This window comes from Elaeis guineensis, chromosome 8 (genome assembly GCF_000442705.2).
Source record: "Elaeis guineensis isolate ETL-2024a chromosome 8, EG11, whole genome shotgun sequence".
NCBI lineage: Eukaryota > Viridiplantae > Streptophyta > Magnoliopsida > Arecales > Arecaceae > Elaeis > Elaeis guineensis.
In genome coordinates this window covers 8,439,948-8,457,251 of record NC_026000.2, presented here as the reverse complement: position 1 = coordinate 8,457,251, position 17,304 = coordinate 8,439,948, and the positions used below count along the sequence as shown (strand labels likewise).

The 17,304-nt window shown below is 35.1% G+C and overlaps 1 protein-coding gene across 3 annotated transcripts; it reads left to right on the top strand.

The window, feature by feature from the left end:
* Positions 1-356: 356 nt before the first annotated feature.
* On the top strand, positions 357-12,157 carry LOC105050411 (uncharacterized). Of its 3 annotated transcripts, none has more exons than XM_029266380.2 (7): positions 357-778; positions 1,548-2,598; positions 4,587-4,647; positions 4,733-4,845; positions 6,087-6,177; positions 9,905-9,951; positions 11,773-12,157. In XM_029266380.2, exons 1-6 carry the CDS (start codon positions 727-729, stop codon positions 9,944-9,946), a joined length of 1,410 nt encoding a protein of 469 aa, XP_029122213.1. In that variant the 5' UTR covers positions 357-726; the 3' UTR covers positions 9,947-9,951; positions 11,773-12,157. The 3 variants fall into 3 exon arrangements, with proteins under 3 accessions (XP_029122213.1, XP_029122212.1, XP_073098999.1); XM_029266379.2 differs by having other exon boundaries at positions 359-778; positions 1,211-2,598; positions 11,773-12,156; XM_073242898.1 differs by having other exon boundaries at positions 731-867; positions 1,211-2,598; positions 11,773-12,156.
* Positions 12,158-17,304: the final 5,147 nt, after the last annotated feature.

Here is a 17,304-nt window from a genome sequence, read left to right as displayed (position 1 = left end):
TTTTGGAGTGTGATTAAATCAAGGTTTTAAAATTTGGTGCAGGTACCTGTGCCAGTCATTACCCGACGTGCATGGCCATTTTTGGTTAGGCATTGGGTTTTTATGCCATCGTTGTTATTTTTATTATTTTTTTAACCTATTTCTGCTTAGGTAGGTCTTACATGATCCATCAAAATGTCTTTTTCTTTTTTTCTTTTTTTTTTTTTTATAATTTTTTACGGCGGTCATCTTGCCTTACGTATGTGTGCCTGTGCATATTAAGATACATAAAAGACAAAGTTGATGAAGCTCCAAGCAAAGCACTACCGAGGCACATTGTCATTGATACATAAGCATTTATTGTGATGTATGCTAACCACACATCCATCAAGCTTCCCAGAATAAATTACCAGGTAATCAGTGATTGTGTAGATTTTTATTCCATACTCTTCTTGTGTCATTGGTTGCTGTGTCCTTTGGTACTGGAGCCTTTTCCCCTTTCGTAATTGTGTTCTACTGCTTGTCATGAATTTTGTCTTCCATTCAGTGCTTTCATGTTGTCTCATTATGTTGTTGTCCATTTGTCATGTGGGTTGCATCTGGCCCTCGAATTCATGGTAGAATTAACTGTTGAAAATATGTTCTTTTTGGCTTGAATGGACAAAATCCATTTCCTATCGAGCTCCCAACTTCTCCTTTGTCTCTCCCAGCTTCATTCTTTTTGGTTTGTCAGTTTGGCATGGGCAGATGCAGGCCAAGACAACTTTAACACTGAGTGATTCTGCTGTTCGGAGCGCAGGTTGGTACTTGAATCCTTTTTTAGATATTACGCTTGAGGAGTATATTGATGGGTTGGATTTGAAGCCCCTCTACTTTGGCGAAACCTACGTAAGCATCATTTGACTCATGGGTGTCAAATGTCAATCTGAATTTTTGGTTCCTGCTTTATGACCTAAGGGAGCCTGCTTTGATATGTACGTTTGTATGCCTAAATAGTTTCAAAAGTACCGGTCTATTGTGATAATTTGACTCTTTATTCTTTGAAATGCATTGTTAATTTTCATAGGAAGTGTTCTAGGGTCTTTTAATGTGCATATAACATTGCTAATTTTAAGCAGTTTCTAACTTGAATATTACAATCCTTTCTCTATCTATTTCTTTATCTTTCTGCTTCTGCATGAGGCTTTAGCTTATCCACATTTTTTTTTTGGTTGGCCAAAAACTTTTGCAGAATATAGGTAGAGTGGCTTGCTGTTGTGCCAAAAAAATTCTAGCATTTTAACCTAGAACGTGAACGATTAAATTCTAATCGAGCTGGGAGTGGTGCATTTCAGATTCTCTTGATATCAAATGTTGATTCGGAGCTCTCTTTCTAGTTCTATGAGGACAATTTTTTTTTTTCTACGTCTGACCATGAAAAAAAATCAGGGGGTGAACTTTTATTGTGATTGTCCGCATAGTGGTTAAGCTAATGTCTCCAAATTATGATGATTGCCCTTGGGATAGCTGTAGAAAATCCATTTCTTCTGAGGAGGAAGAGTGCAGATCATCTAACACTGATATTTTAGATTTGTCAAGAAGCTGCTCAGGTTTATCAACTGTCAACAACATGTGTCTAAGTTCTACATCTAAGAGGGATGGCTATGTGTACAAGAGAAGGAAGTTGCATAGGAACTCTATTGCTATTCTGACAGAAGAAAACACAACCACAGAAACAAAAGCAAATGTTAGTTATCATTCTTGCATGAGTTCTGAAGACTATCAGTTGACCTTGCACAAGGATGACCTTGGATGCGCTCCAAACATCTCATTTTGTGGTTGTTCCAGAGATGTATCACTTAATAGAGATATATTGATTTGTGAACAGCACCATGTACAGAAGTCCATAGCTGTACCTAGCTCTCAGTTTGAGTCTGTTCCAAACTCTGGGACCCATGAGATATGTTCTATTAGAGAATATGAAGTGCCTGCAAAAGCTTCTATTGGTAATCTTTGCAAACCTGTACTGGGGCACTACTCCAGCATAAATGATAGTTCTTCCTCATCAAAATCTAATACAGAACTTAGCCCAGCTTTCATGAAGAAGGAAGTAGAGGATCCTGATGTGGGGGAGTGTTCTTCATCTGGCATTGTCCTTGTAGAACCATGGGGAGAATTCACATCAGCAAGGGACCTCTGCATATCTCTGCTTAGAAGCCATGGACTCCTTGGAAGTGCAGGATTTACCAGTGAATCTGCCTCTTTAGAGGTCCTATATGACAATGATGACAAATTTTCTCAGACATGCAAAATATGTGGACTTTTGGAAAACCCAAAGAAGATGCTAATTTGTGACCTTTGTGAACAAGCATATCATTTGTCTTGTTGCAATGCTAGAGTAAAGAAGCTGCCAGTTGATGAATGGTATTGTCAGCCTTGTTTTAGAAAGAAACCAAGGCCGCTGACTGGAAAACCATTCAGTGCTGAGGGTAAAATTTCTGAGTATAGGAAATGGATGTCTCATGGAGATTTGGGTCCTATATCGTTCATGCTGAGAGACACTAAGCCATATACTTCTGGTGTTCGTATTGGTAAAGATTTTCAAGCAGAAGTTCCAGACTGGTGTGGTCCCATTGCTGAGTATGCACTTTCACTGCTTCTTATCTCATTCTTGCAACTCTTCTAACTTTCATGTTGTAAGCATGTAATAATAAGAGCTGATCTAAAATTGAATTAGCAATCCATGATTTGTCAAGTAGAAGCAAATGGCTGTATGCTGAAACTTGTGCAATGCTTTTGCATGGCAACTATAACTATGTAATGTTATCCTCTGCCATTGCATCTCAATTCATTCTTGCAACTCCTCTAACTTTTATGGCTGTAAGCATGTGAAAAAATAACATTTGAGATGAAATTAATTTAGCAAGTCATGCTTCATAAAGAGGAAGATAAAAAAAATATTTGTTCTTATGAAACTTTTGCTATACTTTTGTTCTTGTCAAACTTTGCAAAGAAGTGTACCTTCTTTTGAAGGAATCTTTCAAAACTCCCTTGTCTTTTCATTATGTGGTGACATGCCAGGATCTTTTTTAAATGACTGCCCAAGGGAATTTGTGAGAAACCCACAGACTTCAGACCACATTTCGCAGGCCACACTTAAGGGCATCATTAGCTGAAATGTGAAGAATGACTTCACATAGAAGACTGGTCTGACTTCCAGCATCAAACATCTTCTCTAACTGAATAGTATCATTTACTCATTTATGGATGAAGAGAACTAAATAGTAAGTACTTCATATTCTAAATAAGTACTCAAAGTTTATTCTTAGGGAAGGCTACCATAACATAATATGCTCCCATTAGTTTCGAGATTATATCACCTCTTTATAAGCAAAAAATAAAGTTAAATGGGAAACTAGTTTCTAAAGAAGCCAATACCTCAGGAAATATATCATATCAGCTCACTACCTATGACTCATCTTAATTTTGTGCCCTATCTTGTACCAAGCATAGGGTAATGTTTCAAATCTTGTAGGATGGGGCTCTCTCAGTTTCTTCTGCAGAACAGAATGCATGGCCATCCCGCCCCAGGTCGACACATGGATGGGGGATCTCCTGGAATGCGCTGAACAGGATTCTGAGATGATGGTGGGTTAGCCATCCTGACTTTAAGGAAAAAGTGAAGTTAAATGGGAAACCAGTTTCTAATGAAGCTAAACCACACCAAATATATCTTATTGGCCCACTACCTATGGCTCATATTAAACTTGCAGTCCATCTCATATATAGGCAATGATTCAAACCACATAGGATGGTGCTATCCTGTTTTTCCCATGGAACAGGATGAGTGTTTATCATATGTTGTGCCGACACTTGGGATGATGATGCACCAAATAGGATGCTGAGACGATGATGGGCCACTCCCTTCTCAACACTTGGGACAGTGCCTTGCCCCAATGTTTTGCGAGATGTCCCTCTAACACTGGTATCCTTGACATAACTATAGTTGAAAGTCTGGTACTAAATGGTTAATCTCATGCCAATACTCCACTTTAGATGTTTTATCCTACATGCTTGGAGGTTGCTGCATCAAAGCTAAGCATCTTTGGCTTTCTTTGATGTCACAAATCAAATGTATTAACTCATCTAATCTATAAGTCACTGAATTAAAAGGAACAACTGTGTAATTTGTGACTGCATTGAAATTGCAATTAACCATGTGTATGGTGAAACTAAAATAAGCTGACTTCTTTGGTAAATTAGATATGAAGAAAATGATGGGTATGTTGATTTATTTTTAGTATATATATGATCTGTGTTAGAATTACAAATTAATCACCGTGATACAACTTCATGTGTATTTTATGTTCTTAGAAGTTGATTTCTCATCACTCTTTGTGGATGCTTTTCAAAGCAATTGCAAGCATGGTATGTACTGAATCATTCTTAACTTTGTTCTTTCCACTACAACTCATCAAGTCTTTGCAATGTTATACATCATCGAATGAATTCCAACTTCCATGTATTTGTATTATGTTTCAGAGTAGAACTCCACAAGTCTATAGTTAACTCTGTGGTCCACATTGTTTTATGATGCTTCTTTTGATCATTTTTCTTTTTATATGCAGTGATCATGATTATTTTGATGCACCCTCTGAAATAGATCCTGCTAAATTTTCTAATGCAAATGTAAGACTCAAGGCTTTGATTCTGATGATTCTTATTGTGGTTCTTTATAATGTATATTCCTTAAGCACATTCTGTCCATGCTTAGGAATGGAATGGTAACAAGATATACAAAAGAAGTAGCATTGGTAATTGGATTCAATGTCGGGGGGTGATAGATACCAGTGGAACCAAGGAGATTATTTGTGGAAAGTGGCGCAGGTAAACTTCTTTGCATGAATTAAGGGAGTCCTTTGATTCTTTCTTCTCTTCGGTAAGTATTTAGATGTTTTACCACACAATTGGATAATTCTGTGTAGATAATGGGGTGCATTTATTTGTTGTGCTAGCATCTAGAAGTAACATGATGATGGTAGCACTGCTAAAGGAACTATTAAAGGATTTCTATCATGAAATCTTGAAGACCTTATAGAACAAATATAGTAAATATTGTCTTTTTTAAATAACTGGAAATGCTGATCCTTGGTTTAGATTTAAATATTGGTGTGTATCTATCCATATTGGCCATGTTCTACCACAGCAATAAGGTATTAGTATTGATACACCCCTTGGTACCAGTTCATACCAATGCCATGGTATGTCACATCATTTATTTTTTTGTGTCAGCACCAAGATGTGTACAATGCCTGTATGATAACAATTACCAGTGAGGTATTTATGGTTATCAGCACTGGTATTTCAACCATCAATCCTAGGATTCATAAGTTCCTCTCTTCGTACCTAAGTATATCAATGCAGTATTTACTTGTTAACAAGTATATTGTGGGTGACCGAACTGGTCCGTATTAGGCATATCGACTCGTATAGGTAGGGAACCGATACTTGCTATCCCCCTGTGTTGTCCCTGTACCAGTCCGGTACCGGTATGGGTGCTGAAACCAAACTGAAAATCTTGGTCTTGTATATACTAATGTAATTGCTGCAATGTAATTATCTTATAAATAATAGGAAGTTGTGAACTGGATAATGATTTACATTGATTAATAGTAGCACCAAAGTTACAATTAATCCAGAAATTCCAAAGAGTTGTAGCATGTAACTCCTACTCTTTGTACAAAATATTGAGTAAATAATAGGTTTTTGAATCATCAGATATGTCAGTCTTAGGATTCATGATTCCCCTGTATGTTGCCTAAGTGTATTGGTATGATTATGTGCACTTGTTCAACTTTGGATTAATCAGTAATGATCTAGGTGAGGAGGGTGCTTGCACAAGTTTTAGGGCAACATGGTGGAAGTTGAAAAATTAAAGAACATATTTAAAATATATTATTTGTAAATTTTTGCTGTTTCTTTCCTTGTACACCTGAATGCAATCTCCCTACCGTTCCAGCTTCAAGTAGCTAAGCCTGTGATTATTTATGCTTATATTATAATCATATTCAAATATCACTGGTTAATCCCTATGCGTGATGCTTTTCCTTTCCTTGATGGAATCCCAGAGCACCTCTTTATGTAGTTCAAACTGATGATTGGGATTGTTCATGTTCTGTTCTTTGGGATCCAATACATGCTGATTGTGCTGTTCCTCAGGTAAGCTGCTGGCTTCATTTATGCATTGCAGTTCACTTAATTATTTATTGCAGATGTGATCTTGATCGTTAGTTACACTTATAGGTTACAGCTGCTTATGCTTATGGCTGCTTATAAAGCTTTTTTAAAGAAAGTTATTATTACCATGATTGACCAATTTGATGGCTTTCTTACAGTTGGTGCCTCATCATAATATTTCATTTTGAAGAGTAGGATTTTTTTTGGCAGGGGCATTCTGATATTTTATTTGCATATCTGACACATTGCTTTCAACAACATATTCATACTTCCAAAAAAAAAAAAAAAGAGTCTTTTGCATTAAGTTTCACATGCTGACTTGAACCATCTTGGTACAGCCTGTGAGCCTTGCTGGAGACACACGATTAAGCATTTGTTGTTTGCATTATTTCCAACCAATCTTTTTTGGCAAATTTATTTGCATGTGTAGTCCATGATTGTATTGAATGGAGGACATCTAGATTCAATAATGTATGGCTACTGCAAAGTTGTATACTAAGAATATTATAAAATAGTTTAGAATTTAGGTGCACAGCAATACAGTAGCTGGTTTAGGTCATAATATGTTTTTATTAATGAATATGAAAGACAGTTAGGGAGATGCTGAAGTTAGTTGTATTTATAAGCATAAAATGAGACTTGGGAAAAGATCTCTTAGCTGGTAAAATTTGGGAGATGTTCATGAATGGTACTAAATTATATGGTAGCATCTCAATCAGCTAGATAGAATTCCACTGATAAGAGAATTTCAGACTGAAACATAAAAAATTCACAAAGATTAACTAGATTTTTGTAAAATTTTCTTTTGTTTTTCATATCTTGTGATTAGATTAAGAAACAATATTGTGGTGAGGGACATATCAAGTATCAGACCAAATGGTAAATTGTGATAGCTTTAACTCACCCTGGATTTAGCCTAAGTCAATCAAAACTAAGTCCCGTGAGGTATGCTATCAACTGCTGTATTTACTCATGATTCAGTTAGTTCCTCTTTGGATCCAAAGTTGTAGATAGAAATGCAACTTTAGTTTGGATCTTTTAGATCTTGACACAGTTCAAGCAACTTACACCCTAGCTGCCTCTTATCCAACATTCTAGCCTGAACATCCAGTTCATTTCTCCTCATGAAGAGAAAAAATAATATTGGGACAAGAAAGGCATAGAACAATGCTTATACTGAATGTGTGTGAAACACATTGTTTTCAAGACTTGTAGAAACTCTCTCTCCTTCTACACACACACATAGATAGAGAGATAAGTGACACTCTAACAGGCTTTTAAATAAGATTTTGCTGCATGTTTTATCATCAGTTATAAATAGTTCTTAGTCTTTGCCATGCAGACATTTAGATTGAACAATTCATTGGCAAATACGAGGCTGTCATTTTGCAAATATGTTGCAGATCCATCTCTGAAGTTTGAAAATTATGTTTGTCGTCGACAATAGTCCTGTGGTCAAGTTGTTCTTCAATGGAAGTTTGATATGCTTTAGAGACTGAGAGTATCATGTAAGCTTTGAGCTCTTAGGTTGTGTTTAGTGCATCATCAGGCAATTTGAAAAGGTAATTTGGATTATCTGCAGGATATATTGCCATCATTAAATTGCTAGTAATGTTGATTACTGTGTTTGATACACACAGATAATGTTGCAATAAAATTACTGGGAATCTTGATTGACATGTTTGGTATGACAATCAGATTACTGGTAATGTAACATCAAAATTTCAAAATATCCTTTTCCCCTTCTTCTTCCTTCCGTATCCATTTCTCTCTTCTTCCTCCCCCTGCCCATTTTCCCCTTCTTCTTCCTTCCGTGTCCCTGGCGGTACCCGCCACCGCCATCCTTGCGGTGCACCCGGATCTCTCCGGGTGGAACTCTACTGCATCTCCTGGTGGTACCTTTCTTAGCGGAACTCCATCGCATCCCTGCTGCTGGATGCGGAGCTGCGAGGCACGGAGGAGGCGCGATGGACGGGGGGAGGGGAGGGGAGTGCGGCGGAGGGTCGGGGGGCGGTGCCGGAGGTTCAACGGGTAGGGGGGCCGCAGGGGGAGGGGAGCACGGAGAAGCGGTGGGCGGCGCGGTCGCGGGAGGGGGTGTTAGGGGGGAGGCGCAGGCAAGCGGCGGATGGCACCACGCGGGGGGGGTGGTCCATGTTTGGCGCGGAGCCACAGAGGGAAAGAGGGGTTTAGTTTATTTTTTTGATGAGGGCAGTTTTGTCCAAATATTTTATTGTTAAATTATCAAATATTTGATAATCTGGATAGCCATCCTGCCTTTAGGTAATCCGGATTACCTTCCAAAAGGTAATCCGGATTGCCAAGACAATCCAGATTGCCATCCAAAGAACGTACCAAATGCAGTAATCCAGTGGGGTCCCTTTAAATTGCCAGCAATCTGGATAGATTGTCAGCTACCAAATGCAACTTTAGTATGAAGTAGATGCTGAAGGTTTCAAGATCTTGCATGTGCATGGTTTGTGCTATATATGGTAGCTGCCAAGATTTTCTGTCCTGGTGGGACGGAGAGCATTCTAGCCATCCCATCCTGTTTCTGTAAGAAAATGAGATTGGGACGGAGTCAGGACTCCGAAACCCATCTATGTAGGGAGAGCACAAGAAAGAGGAAAGAAAGAAAGGAAAAAAGTGAAAGGAAAGAAGAAGAAAAAAATGAAGAAAAAGAAAGTAAAGAAGAAAGGAAAGAGAAAAAAAAAGAAAAAGAAAAAAAAAGAAAGGGATAAGAAAATGAAACAAAAAGAAAAAAAGAAAGAAAGAAGAAAAAGAAATAAAAGAATGAAGAAGAGAAAAAAAAGAAAGAAATGAAAGAAGAAGAGGAGAGAAAACGAGAAAATCTACCAGGATGCATGATCAGGATAGCTATCGCCTGCGGGATGGGATGGGACAACGGAGCGTCCCATTCCATAGAGATACTGAGACATCTCTATTCCATGGGATTTAAAACTTTGGTAGCTGCAATAGTGAATTGTTGGAAGTGTCATACTTTGTTCCTTCACTCTTTAGTGGAAGTTTCTTTATTCCTAGTCTAGTTTCAGGACAAAATATGGATATTTGAACGTTTAACATGGTTGCTGTTTATTAGCACTCTACTAAAACTGACATTAGGGCTTCTGGATGGACTAGAACCTGTTAGGAAATTCGCAAATTTTCTCGTGTTCTGGAATGCATGGAATATGGATAAAACATTATCATCGGTGCCCATTCCAACCAGTTCAAGTAAAATGCTGTTAAAGTTGGGGGTTTAGAAGTGCAAGGCAAAATGATCAATGCACTTGCTATAGTGGGTTCCAGTCAACGACCAATCTCCAGGCCTTTCAAAATTTTAACTGTTTGGTAATTCTTGCCACCTTGATATGTCAAATCTTATACTCCTGTTTTATAATACCTATACTTATTAGCCTAAGAAAAAGCCAACACAGGTAAGATATATAAGTGATTCAAAAGGATATAGTTCATCTGTAAAATATAAGAAAACTGGCAAAGTGACGTGTTCAGTTCTATAGGTCTGTTTCAGTTCTATTGCCTGCAACTGTCTTCTCTTTAATATGATACCTGCTTTTTCTTTATATGTCTTAGTCTAAGTGATATGATGTTAATGTTTAAGTTTTGATCATTTTAAAAATTATTTGATTGTATTTTGGTGGGTACATTGTTCTTTAAATCATTTTCTGCAATGGCTTTGTGTAAAATGTAGGAGCTGGAAACTGATGAAATTCTGAAGCACTCAAATATATAAAAATGGTATGTTTGAATAGCCCCTTGTGAACTGAATCTGTTGTAATTTGCATTCTTCTTCTACATTCCATCTGTAGATGAGACATGTCTTGTTCACTTGCTATAAATCATTTACACTCTGAAGAATTTTTGCTCGCATATAACTTATTTAAAATATACGCAATCGAAAATTTTATATGTTTATGGGGAATTTCAGGGTTTGTTCATTGTCTAAGTTAAAACCTATATATCAGAATTAGGTTATTATGGGAGCTGTTGGGGCTCCTTGTACCAATATACTGGACTTTCTATTATATAACATGCTGTAAATTAATAATCTTTTCTATTTGTAAACTGTTTTCTGGTTTGTGTGTGTGTGTGTGTAAGAGTAATATGTACATATATAATGCGTTAGACTATTTATCAAAGATCAAGGCATCACATATCTTGCAGCAGTGATGTAGTCTTGGTTTAGTTAATTTATTTGTTTTCAATTTATTTCCTTTTTTAGTATCTGGGTAATAGGTTAGATATTTTGTGTTTTACAGCAATTTTTTCATATTCAAGTCCAGGGGTTCTAGAGTTAATTTTCTTGTACGTACTTGAATCATGTTATTCATATTGCAGGAAAGATCGATGTCTACAAGTTCTATTTTAGGTCTAGCTCAGGTTAGATAAAGTTTTTACGACTCGGCAACCTTTTTTTCTTGTGCGTACCAAGGTTATGACAACAGCCAGTGACTTGTCGGGGTCCATATCTTGACTTTTTTGAGTACTTGGTCAAAACATATGAAAATGAGGATATGCATTGATATGGGTTAGCACACATGAATTGTAGATAAATTGGTTAAGCTACAGAACAAGTTGGCAATTCAATTCTTGCTATTATAAATAAATGCATATATTTATGTCTACTATATCATGATCCCTGCACATGTTGTAATAGTTTTTTTCTACATTTTCTGTATCAATTTATAATGCTGGAATGGGATATAGTTTAAATGCAACACGAGTTCTTTTTCTTTTTTCCTTATAACTGTCTGACAACTATTTTTCTTTCTTTCTTTCTTTCTTTTTGGCACAAAAGCATAGGAGAAAATCAGGGAACTGAACCCAAATTCTTTATCCATCGTCTTTTTTTTTTTTTTTTTTGTCTCATTCATGCTTTCTCAATGGAGAACCAAAGGATTAATGGGACCATTCAGGTTAAGGCCTGACATGACCCAGTCAAATGTGGCTGTAGACTCAATCAATTAGCAAGTTGGGTCATGTCGGGCCTTATTTTGAAGTGGACCCAGACTTTTAGTAATGTCTCATCTGTCTGGTCCTTAGCTCAGTTCATGGGGAGGGTCGACGTATATGACCCATGCATGAACCATCTAAACTTTAAGTTTGGTTCAGGTTCAAATTAGGTCAGCCTAGGATTTAACATCCACCTGAGTGAACTACTTTCCAATGCCATTGTCTGCATTATATGTCGAATTCAAAATAGTTGATTGTTATGTCATAGATCCAGTAAAGCCTCACATGGAATTGGAAATTGAGCTGTAGTTTCTGGCACACTCTGAGTTCAACCCAGCACTATTTGCTTATTCGTAGATGAGGTGTGTTGACAGCATTCCTGTATCCTAACTTGCTTGCCTATACTGCACTGTAGTCCTAATCTATGCTTGCTCAGATGAAAAGCTATTGTTTTCTCAATATGCTAAGATGAATCTAGTATTTGATTTATTTCTAATAACTGATGACCTCAAACGGATATTTTTATTTTCTTTATACCATGATTATTATTATAAATGCTCAAAGTTGCTGTTCTTTAATTCTTATACGGTATGAAATGCCATACAGCTGAGGCCTTGTCTGGCTGAAAAAAGCGTGAACCACGTCAAACCTAGGTAACAGCCCTGAATTCTAGGTTGAGGATGGCCAGTGGATCTAAGCAAGTTTTCAGGCATCTTACTGTATCATGCATCTTGTATGTTGTATGTGAGATATGTTGATCATTGGAATGTTTTGCACATCCTTCAAGTCATTTCTTGTAGATTATGACTGGAGTCATACAGAATGTGGTAAATACTGGCATTAAGATACTCAGATATCTTATTTTGATTGTCAACCAACCTGGCAAGGACCACATTTTTCCGTGCCATTGTATTAGACATGAAGCAATGGAAATATGAGTTATACTTCTGGGCATGCCATTATGGCTTTTGTTCTTGAGTCATTTTATTTTCTGGAACTCTGTATCTTAATTGGATTGGTCTGCGATACAGTCTGCTGCATTTTGAGATTTAAAGATATATCAAACCCATATGGAAGTTGGTATATTTTGATTGTAACAATTTCGTGGACATGGCATGGCCTTTCCAAGAACCCAATGATGTCGTCTTTCGCAGATTGCATGGTTCAAATTATGCCATGCGGGTTGATTCTATGTACAACAAATGCCTCGGCAGCATTATGGTCCTAATTCACTTAGGACTCATTTGGTTTGTGGAGAGAGAAGGAAAGGAAGTTTGGTCAATTGAAAAATGAAGAAGCTCTCTTTATTTGGTTAGAATTTTCAAAGAAGAGAGATTGAAAAGTGGTATTTACATTGGATAAAATTTTTATATTTTATAGAAAAGAGAAATCTACGTGGGACATAGGTTATTTTGGCTTTCCCATATATAAGAATTGAGGTTTTTTTTTTTTCTTAAAAGTATAGTCATGAATAGAATGTCTTCTCTTTTTTAAGTAAGATATTTTATATAATTTTTTTAAAAAATTAAATATTTAACTAAATATGAGTCATTGTGAAATATGTAATTTTTTTATGATTAATCAAACACACTAACATTATTTTTATATTTCAAAAATTAGTTTCTCAAAAAAAATATTTTAGTAAAAAAATATTTTTCTTGCAAACCAAATGAGTCTTAAAAAATTGGCTAAAAATTTATCTTCAAAGGCTGTTTCGGCCTCTACAGTAGATAAATCAGTAATGATGTAGATCCTATGCTATGCTCAAAGGCAGTGTCATTGTGGGCTTTTTAAATGAATCATTTTCTATAAGATAATTTAGTACATGTTAGCATATCATGAGAATAAAAAATTTACTTTTAACTGAGAAGGATGCTCAACATGAAACAAGTAGTGTCCTACACATACATAAAAGGCTCATTCTTTAGAGGATTAAAAATTTATCAAAAAAATTATATTTTTTCAAATAAATAATTTTTAAGTGATATTTAAATAGAAAAATAATTTATTTATATTCTTTTATGTATTTAAAAATGATTCAAAAATTTATTATCTATATTCTTTTGCATTATTAGTTTCCTAGATAAATTGCTAAGATCTATATATATTTTTTATAATATCTTTATTATAAATATTATTATAATATAATATAATATATTATATTAATATCTTATATTCACATAATAATAAGATAGTATATCATAATATAATATATTATTATATTATATATTATTATATTATAATGTATTTACAATATTATAACATTATAACATTATAATATTATATTATATTATTTTACTATTATATATTATTATATGATTATTATATAATTATTACATTATTATTGTATTATATAAATATTACTATATAATATAATATAACATATTGTTATATTATTATATTATAATATATTGTATTATGCTAATATCTTATATTAATATAATATAATATTATTATATATAATCATATAGTATAATATAATATATTATATTAATATAATATATAATATAATGTATTATATTAGTATATATTATTATATATAAAATACATTATATTATTGCAATATTATTATAAATATTATTATATATAATAATATAATATAATATAATTATTATATCATAATATATTATAATATATTAATATATAATAATAAATTTTATTATTATATTTTATTATATTATTATAATATATTATAATGATATAGTATATTATATTATATAATAATAATTTATAATAATATATTATATAAATATTATGATATAATAATATAATATGATATAATATATTATATTATTATTATAAGGTTAAGGGTATATTAGGAATGAATTAAAAAAAAATATTTTTTCGATTAATGAAAAAATGATTCAGTCACTCCTGAGGTGGATATATTTTTTTCATTTTATAGATAAATGCTATCTAAAGAAAAATAATTTATCCATTTTGAAAAGTATGAGAACAGGAGTTAGTGGATCAATGAAAAAATCGAATAACTTTCTTATATTATTTATCCATAAAAAAACAAGTCCAAAAGAGATTCTACCATCTATGGGTGACAAAAGATGCAGTTGTCTCACTTATTATACTTTAGTTTTACCTATTGATTTGCAGGCCATCGAGTTGTTTTTTGTAGTGTGCATGATTCTGTTACAGTATATAGCAAAAGAAAATAGGTGAAAGTATACGTTGAAAAAGTTCTTCGTATTTTTGTTGTCGAACACATTGAGATTTTAAATGATGATTGTCTATGGACATTATGTGATATTTTGTATTCAAAATTTTTGAACTATACTTATGTCAGAATGGTACGATCATTTGCTTATAATATATATTAAAAAAAAAAAGAAAAAAGAAAAAGGGGAAGCTGTTAGTGCCTGCGGTAAGGCACAAAGAGGAGGACTGCATGGGCAACATTCTTGACACCAAAACAAAGTCCAACGGTCATCATGAACGTAGCCACGGCCTGAGATGCAAAGATTATGCTGACCCGCGGAGCAGCGTAACATCACAGTATAATAATCCCTCCCGCGAACTTATTCCCCTGGAGCACTACGACGAGGTCGAGAATTTTTAAACACATTCGATTACATGACAAGAACCTGCTTAGTTAGGAGAGGGACTTTTAGTGCAAGTGTCGAAAATGAGAGTACGTTTATCAACTTTTTTTGTTCCAACATCATAGCGCACAAGGGGGAGGGAAGCGTCGAGGTGGTGGTTAGAATAAAACTCGTCGTTACTATAGCCGGAGAGATCGGCTGGCGTTTGGTCTTTGTTCTCTTTCTCTCTCCTCTCTCGTCGTCCTCCTCCCGGAGGGCAGGAAGGTAGGGCTAGGGTTTGGATTAGGGTACGACGGGCGGGGGAATGGGGACGCTTCATACCTGGGGGAGGGGGAGGGCGTGCGGAGCCATCAAGGGCTCCACAAGGTCGGCCTCGCAAAGGTCCACACTGAATTCAAGGTTTTGTTCGCATGCCTCCTTTCGATCTCTTCGTCTTCTTGGATTCTTTGAATTTGATCAGATTCTGGCCTCTGATCGGTTCTTGCTCGTGTTTTCCTGATTAATTTGATGGAAGGATCTTGACATTGCGATCGTAAAAGCGACGAACCACGTCGAGTGCCCCCCGAACGGCATGTTAGAAGTGAGTGAATTTCGTGCCAGATTGGCGTTTGGCAGTTTCTTTTCTTTGTTTTTCCATTGGATTTAATCATTTTTTGGGTCGAATTCTGGTGAAATTTGCTCGGTAGATATAAATCTGTATCGTTTGATAGATTAATCTTGAAAATCTTGAATATTGGCTATTCCGGTTCTTTGATAAATTAGAGTATGCTTACAGGTTCCTGCTTTTTGTGGTAATTAGGTAGATATCTATATTAATGGTTTTTTTTTTTTTTTTTTTTAAGTTTTTGCTCTAGAAATATTTTCTGCTACTTCTGTGGTTCGCTTGTGGGCTGATATAGCTTATTGCATATATGCCCTCGCAAGAAGGCTATCCAGGACACACAATTGGACGGTATTCTTTTCGAAAAGAAAGGATCTTTCGAATTTAAGATGTACCTCTATAGCATATTGTTAGTCATATATCTTTTGTTATGATGATATGGTATTATGAAATGCCTTTTGGGTTTGGGACCCATTTAGTTAACTGGATTTTTTTGCAATCCATAGATCTAAAAATATGTTACTTGCTAATAAAAGAAGATCATTTGTGTTTGTCTGAAGCTGGACTATCTGATGGTTAGCATCTAAAAATGACAAAACATGGAGAGAGATGGAGTCTTGTTCTGCCAAGTTGAAGTGGAAACTCATATTGGCTTTTCTTTCTACAAAACTGTCTGGCCAGAGCAGACCTTTTAAAATCTTTTTTGACAAAGACAAGGGTAATTTTTCAATTCTCTATGTTTTCTCTTTGGTGGAACCGTGGAAAGAATGCTGATATTAGATGTGCAAAATAGGTAGAGCACAAACTACAAACATTGTGTTAAGGTGGTTTTGAGAATGAAAATAAATATGAAGGATAATTGTAAGTATTTGGGTAATGTATTGAATTTATTGGTTCTTTGGGGGAAAGAGTGTTGATGACAGTTTAATATAAATTTTAGAGTGAATAAACTACTCCATTTGGATCACACTTGCCAAGCAGCACATGTTCCATGCAGCCTTATGTTTCCTAGCAACAGGACTCAGAATTAAATTAAATTCATTTTCTCCAGGAGGAATGGACAACAAACGCATGGTGAAATGCTAGGAATAACAAAGAAAAACTCATGGAACCAGAGGAATGTGTATAGATAGTCAGGGCATTGCTTTAAATTTTGGCGGCATGGGGGTGTCTTGCTCCCTTGTCCTGTTCTTGTGAGAAAATGTCTGCCCCATCCATGTTGGAAAAAAAGAAGAAAGAAGAAAGAAAAGAAGGAAAGAAGAAGAAAAGGTGAAAGAAGAAGAATCAAGAAAGAATAACAAAAAGAAAAGGAAGGAAGGAAAATAGAAGAAAAAGAAAAGGAAGAAGAAAGAAGGGAAAGAAAAAAGAAGAGAAAGGAAGAAAGAAAGTAAAAATAAATAAATAAATAAAAGGAATTAAAGAAGAAAGAAAGAGCTCTGAGTTTTGATCTACTTCTTAAATTTCATAGTGGTTGAAGCTAACTTTTTGATTTGGAAAATTGGGTAATCTATCTCTGTGCTCCATTACCCCTTAATATGCCTTGTTCCCATTGCAGACTGGATGCATTTATGCCAATTTAATTTTTAGTTAATTCTGGAGCTTTTAGTTAGTTGAATTTAGCTTCTTCACATAATTGTCATTTGCATTGAAGTATTGATGGTTATCAGGGTTTAGCAAAGTTGGTATAGGGTAAGAGCATTTGTATCTCTTCAAGATGAATAATTATATATTCATTAAATTCACAGGTCGCATTGAAAACGTTCATTAATAGTTATTCATAGGATACTGAGAGAGGGTGATCCTCAATTCAGAAAAGAGCTGTTGAATTATTCTCATAGAGGAAATATTTTACAGATCTCTAACTTTAAGGATCATTCAGGTCCTCTGGGTTAGTTTCTGTTACTCTGTCGACCACATACATATGATTGTTTTTACCAGATAAAATTTGGTTTTGCCCATGCCACTTTTGCCCCTTGTAGCTTG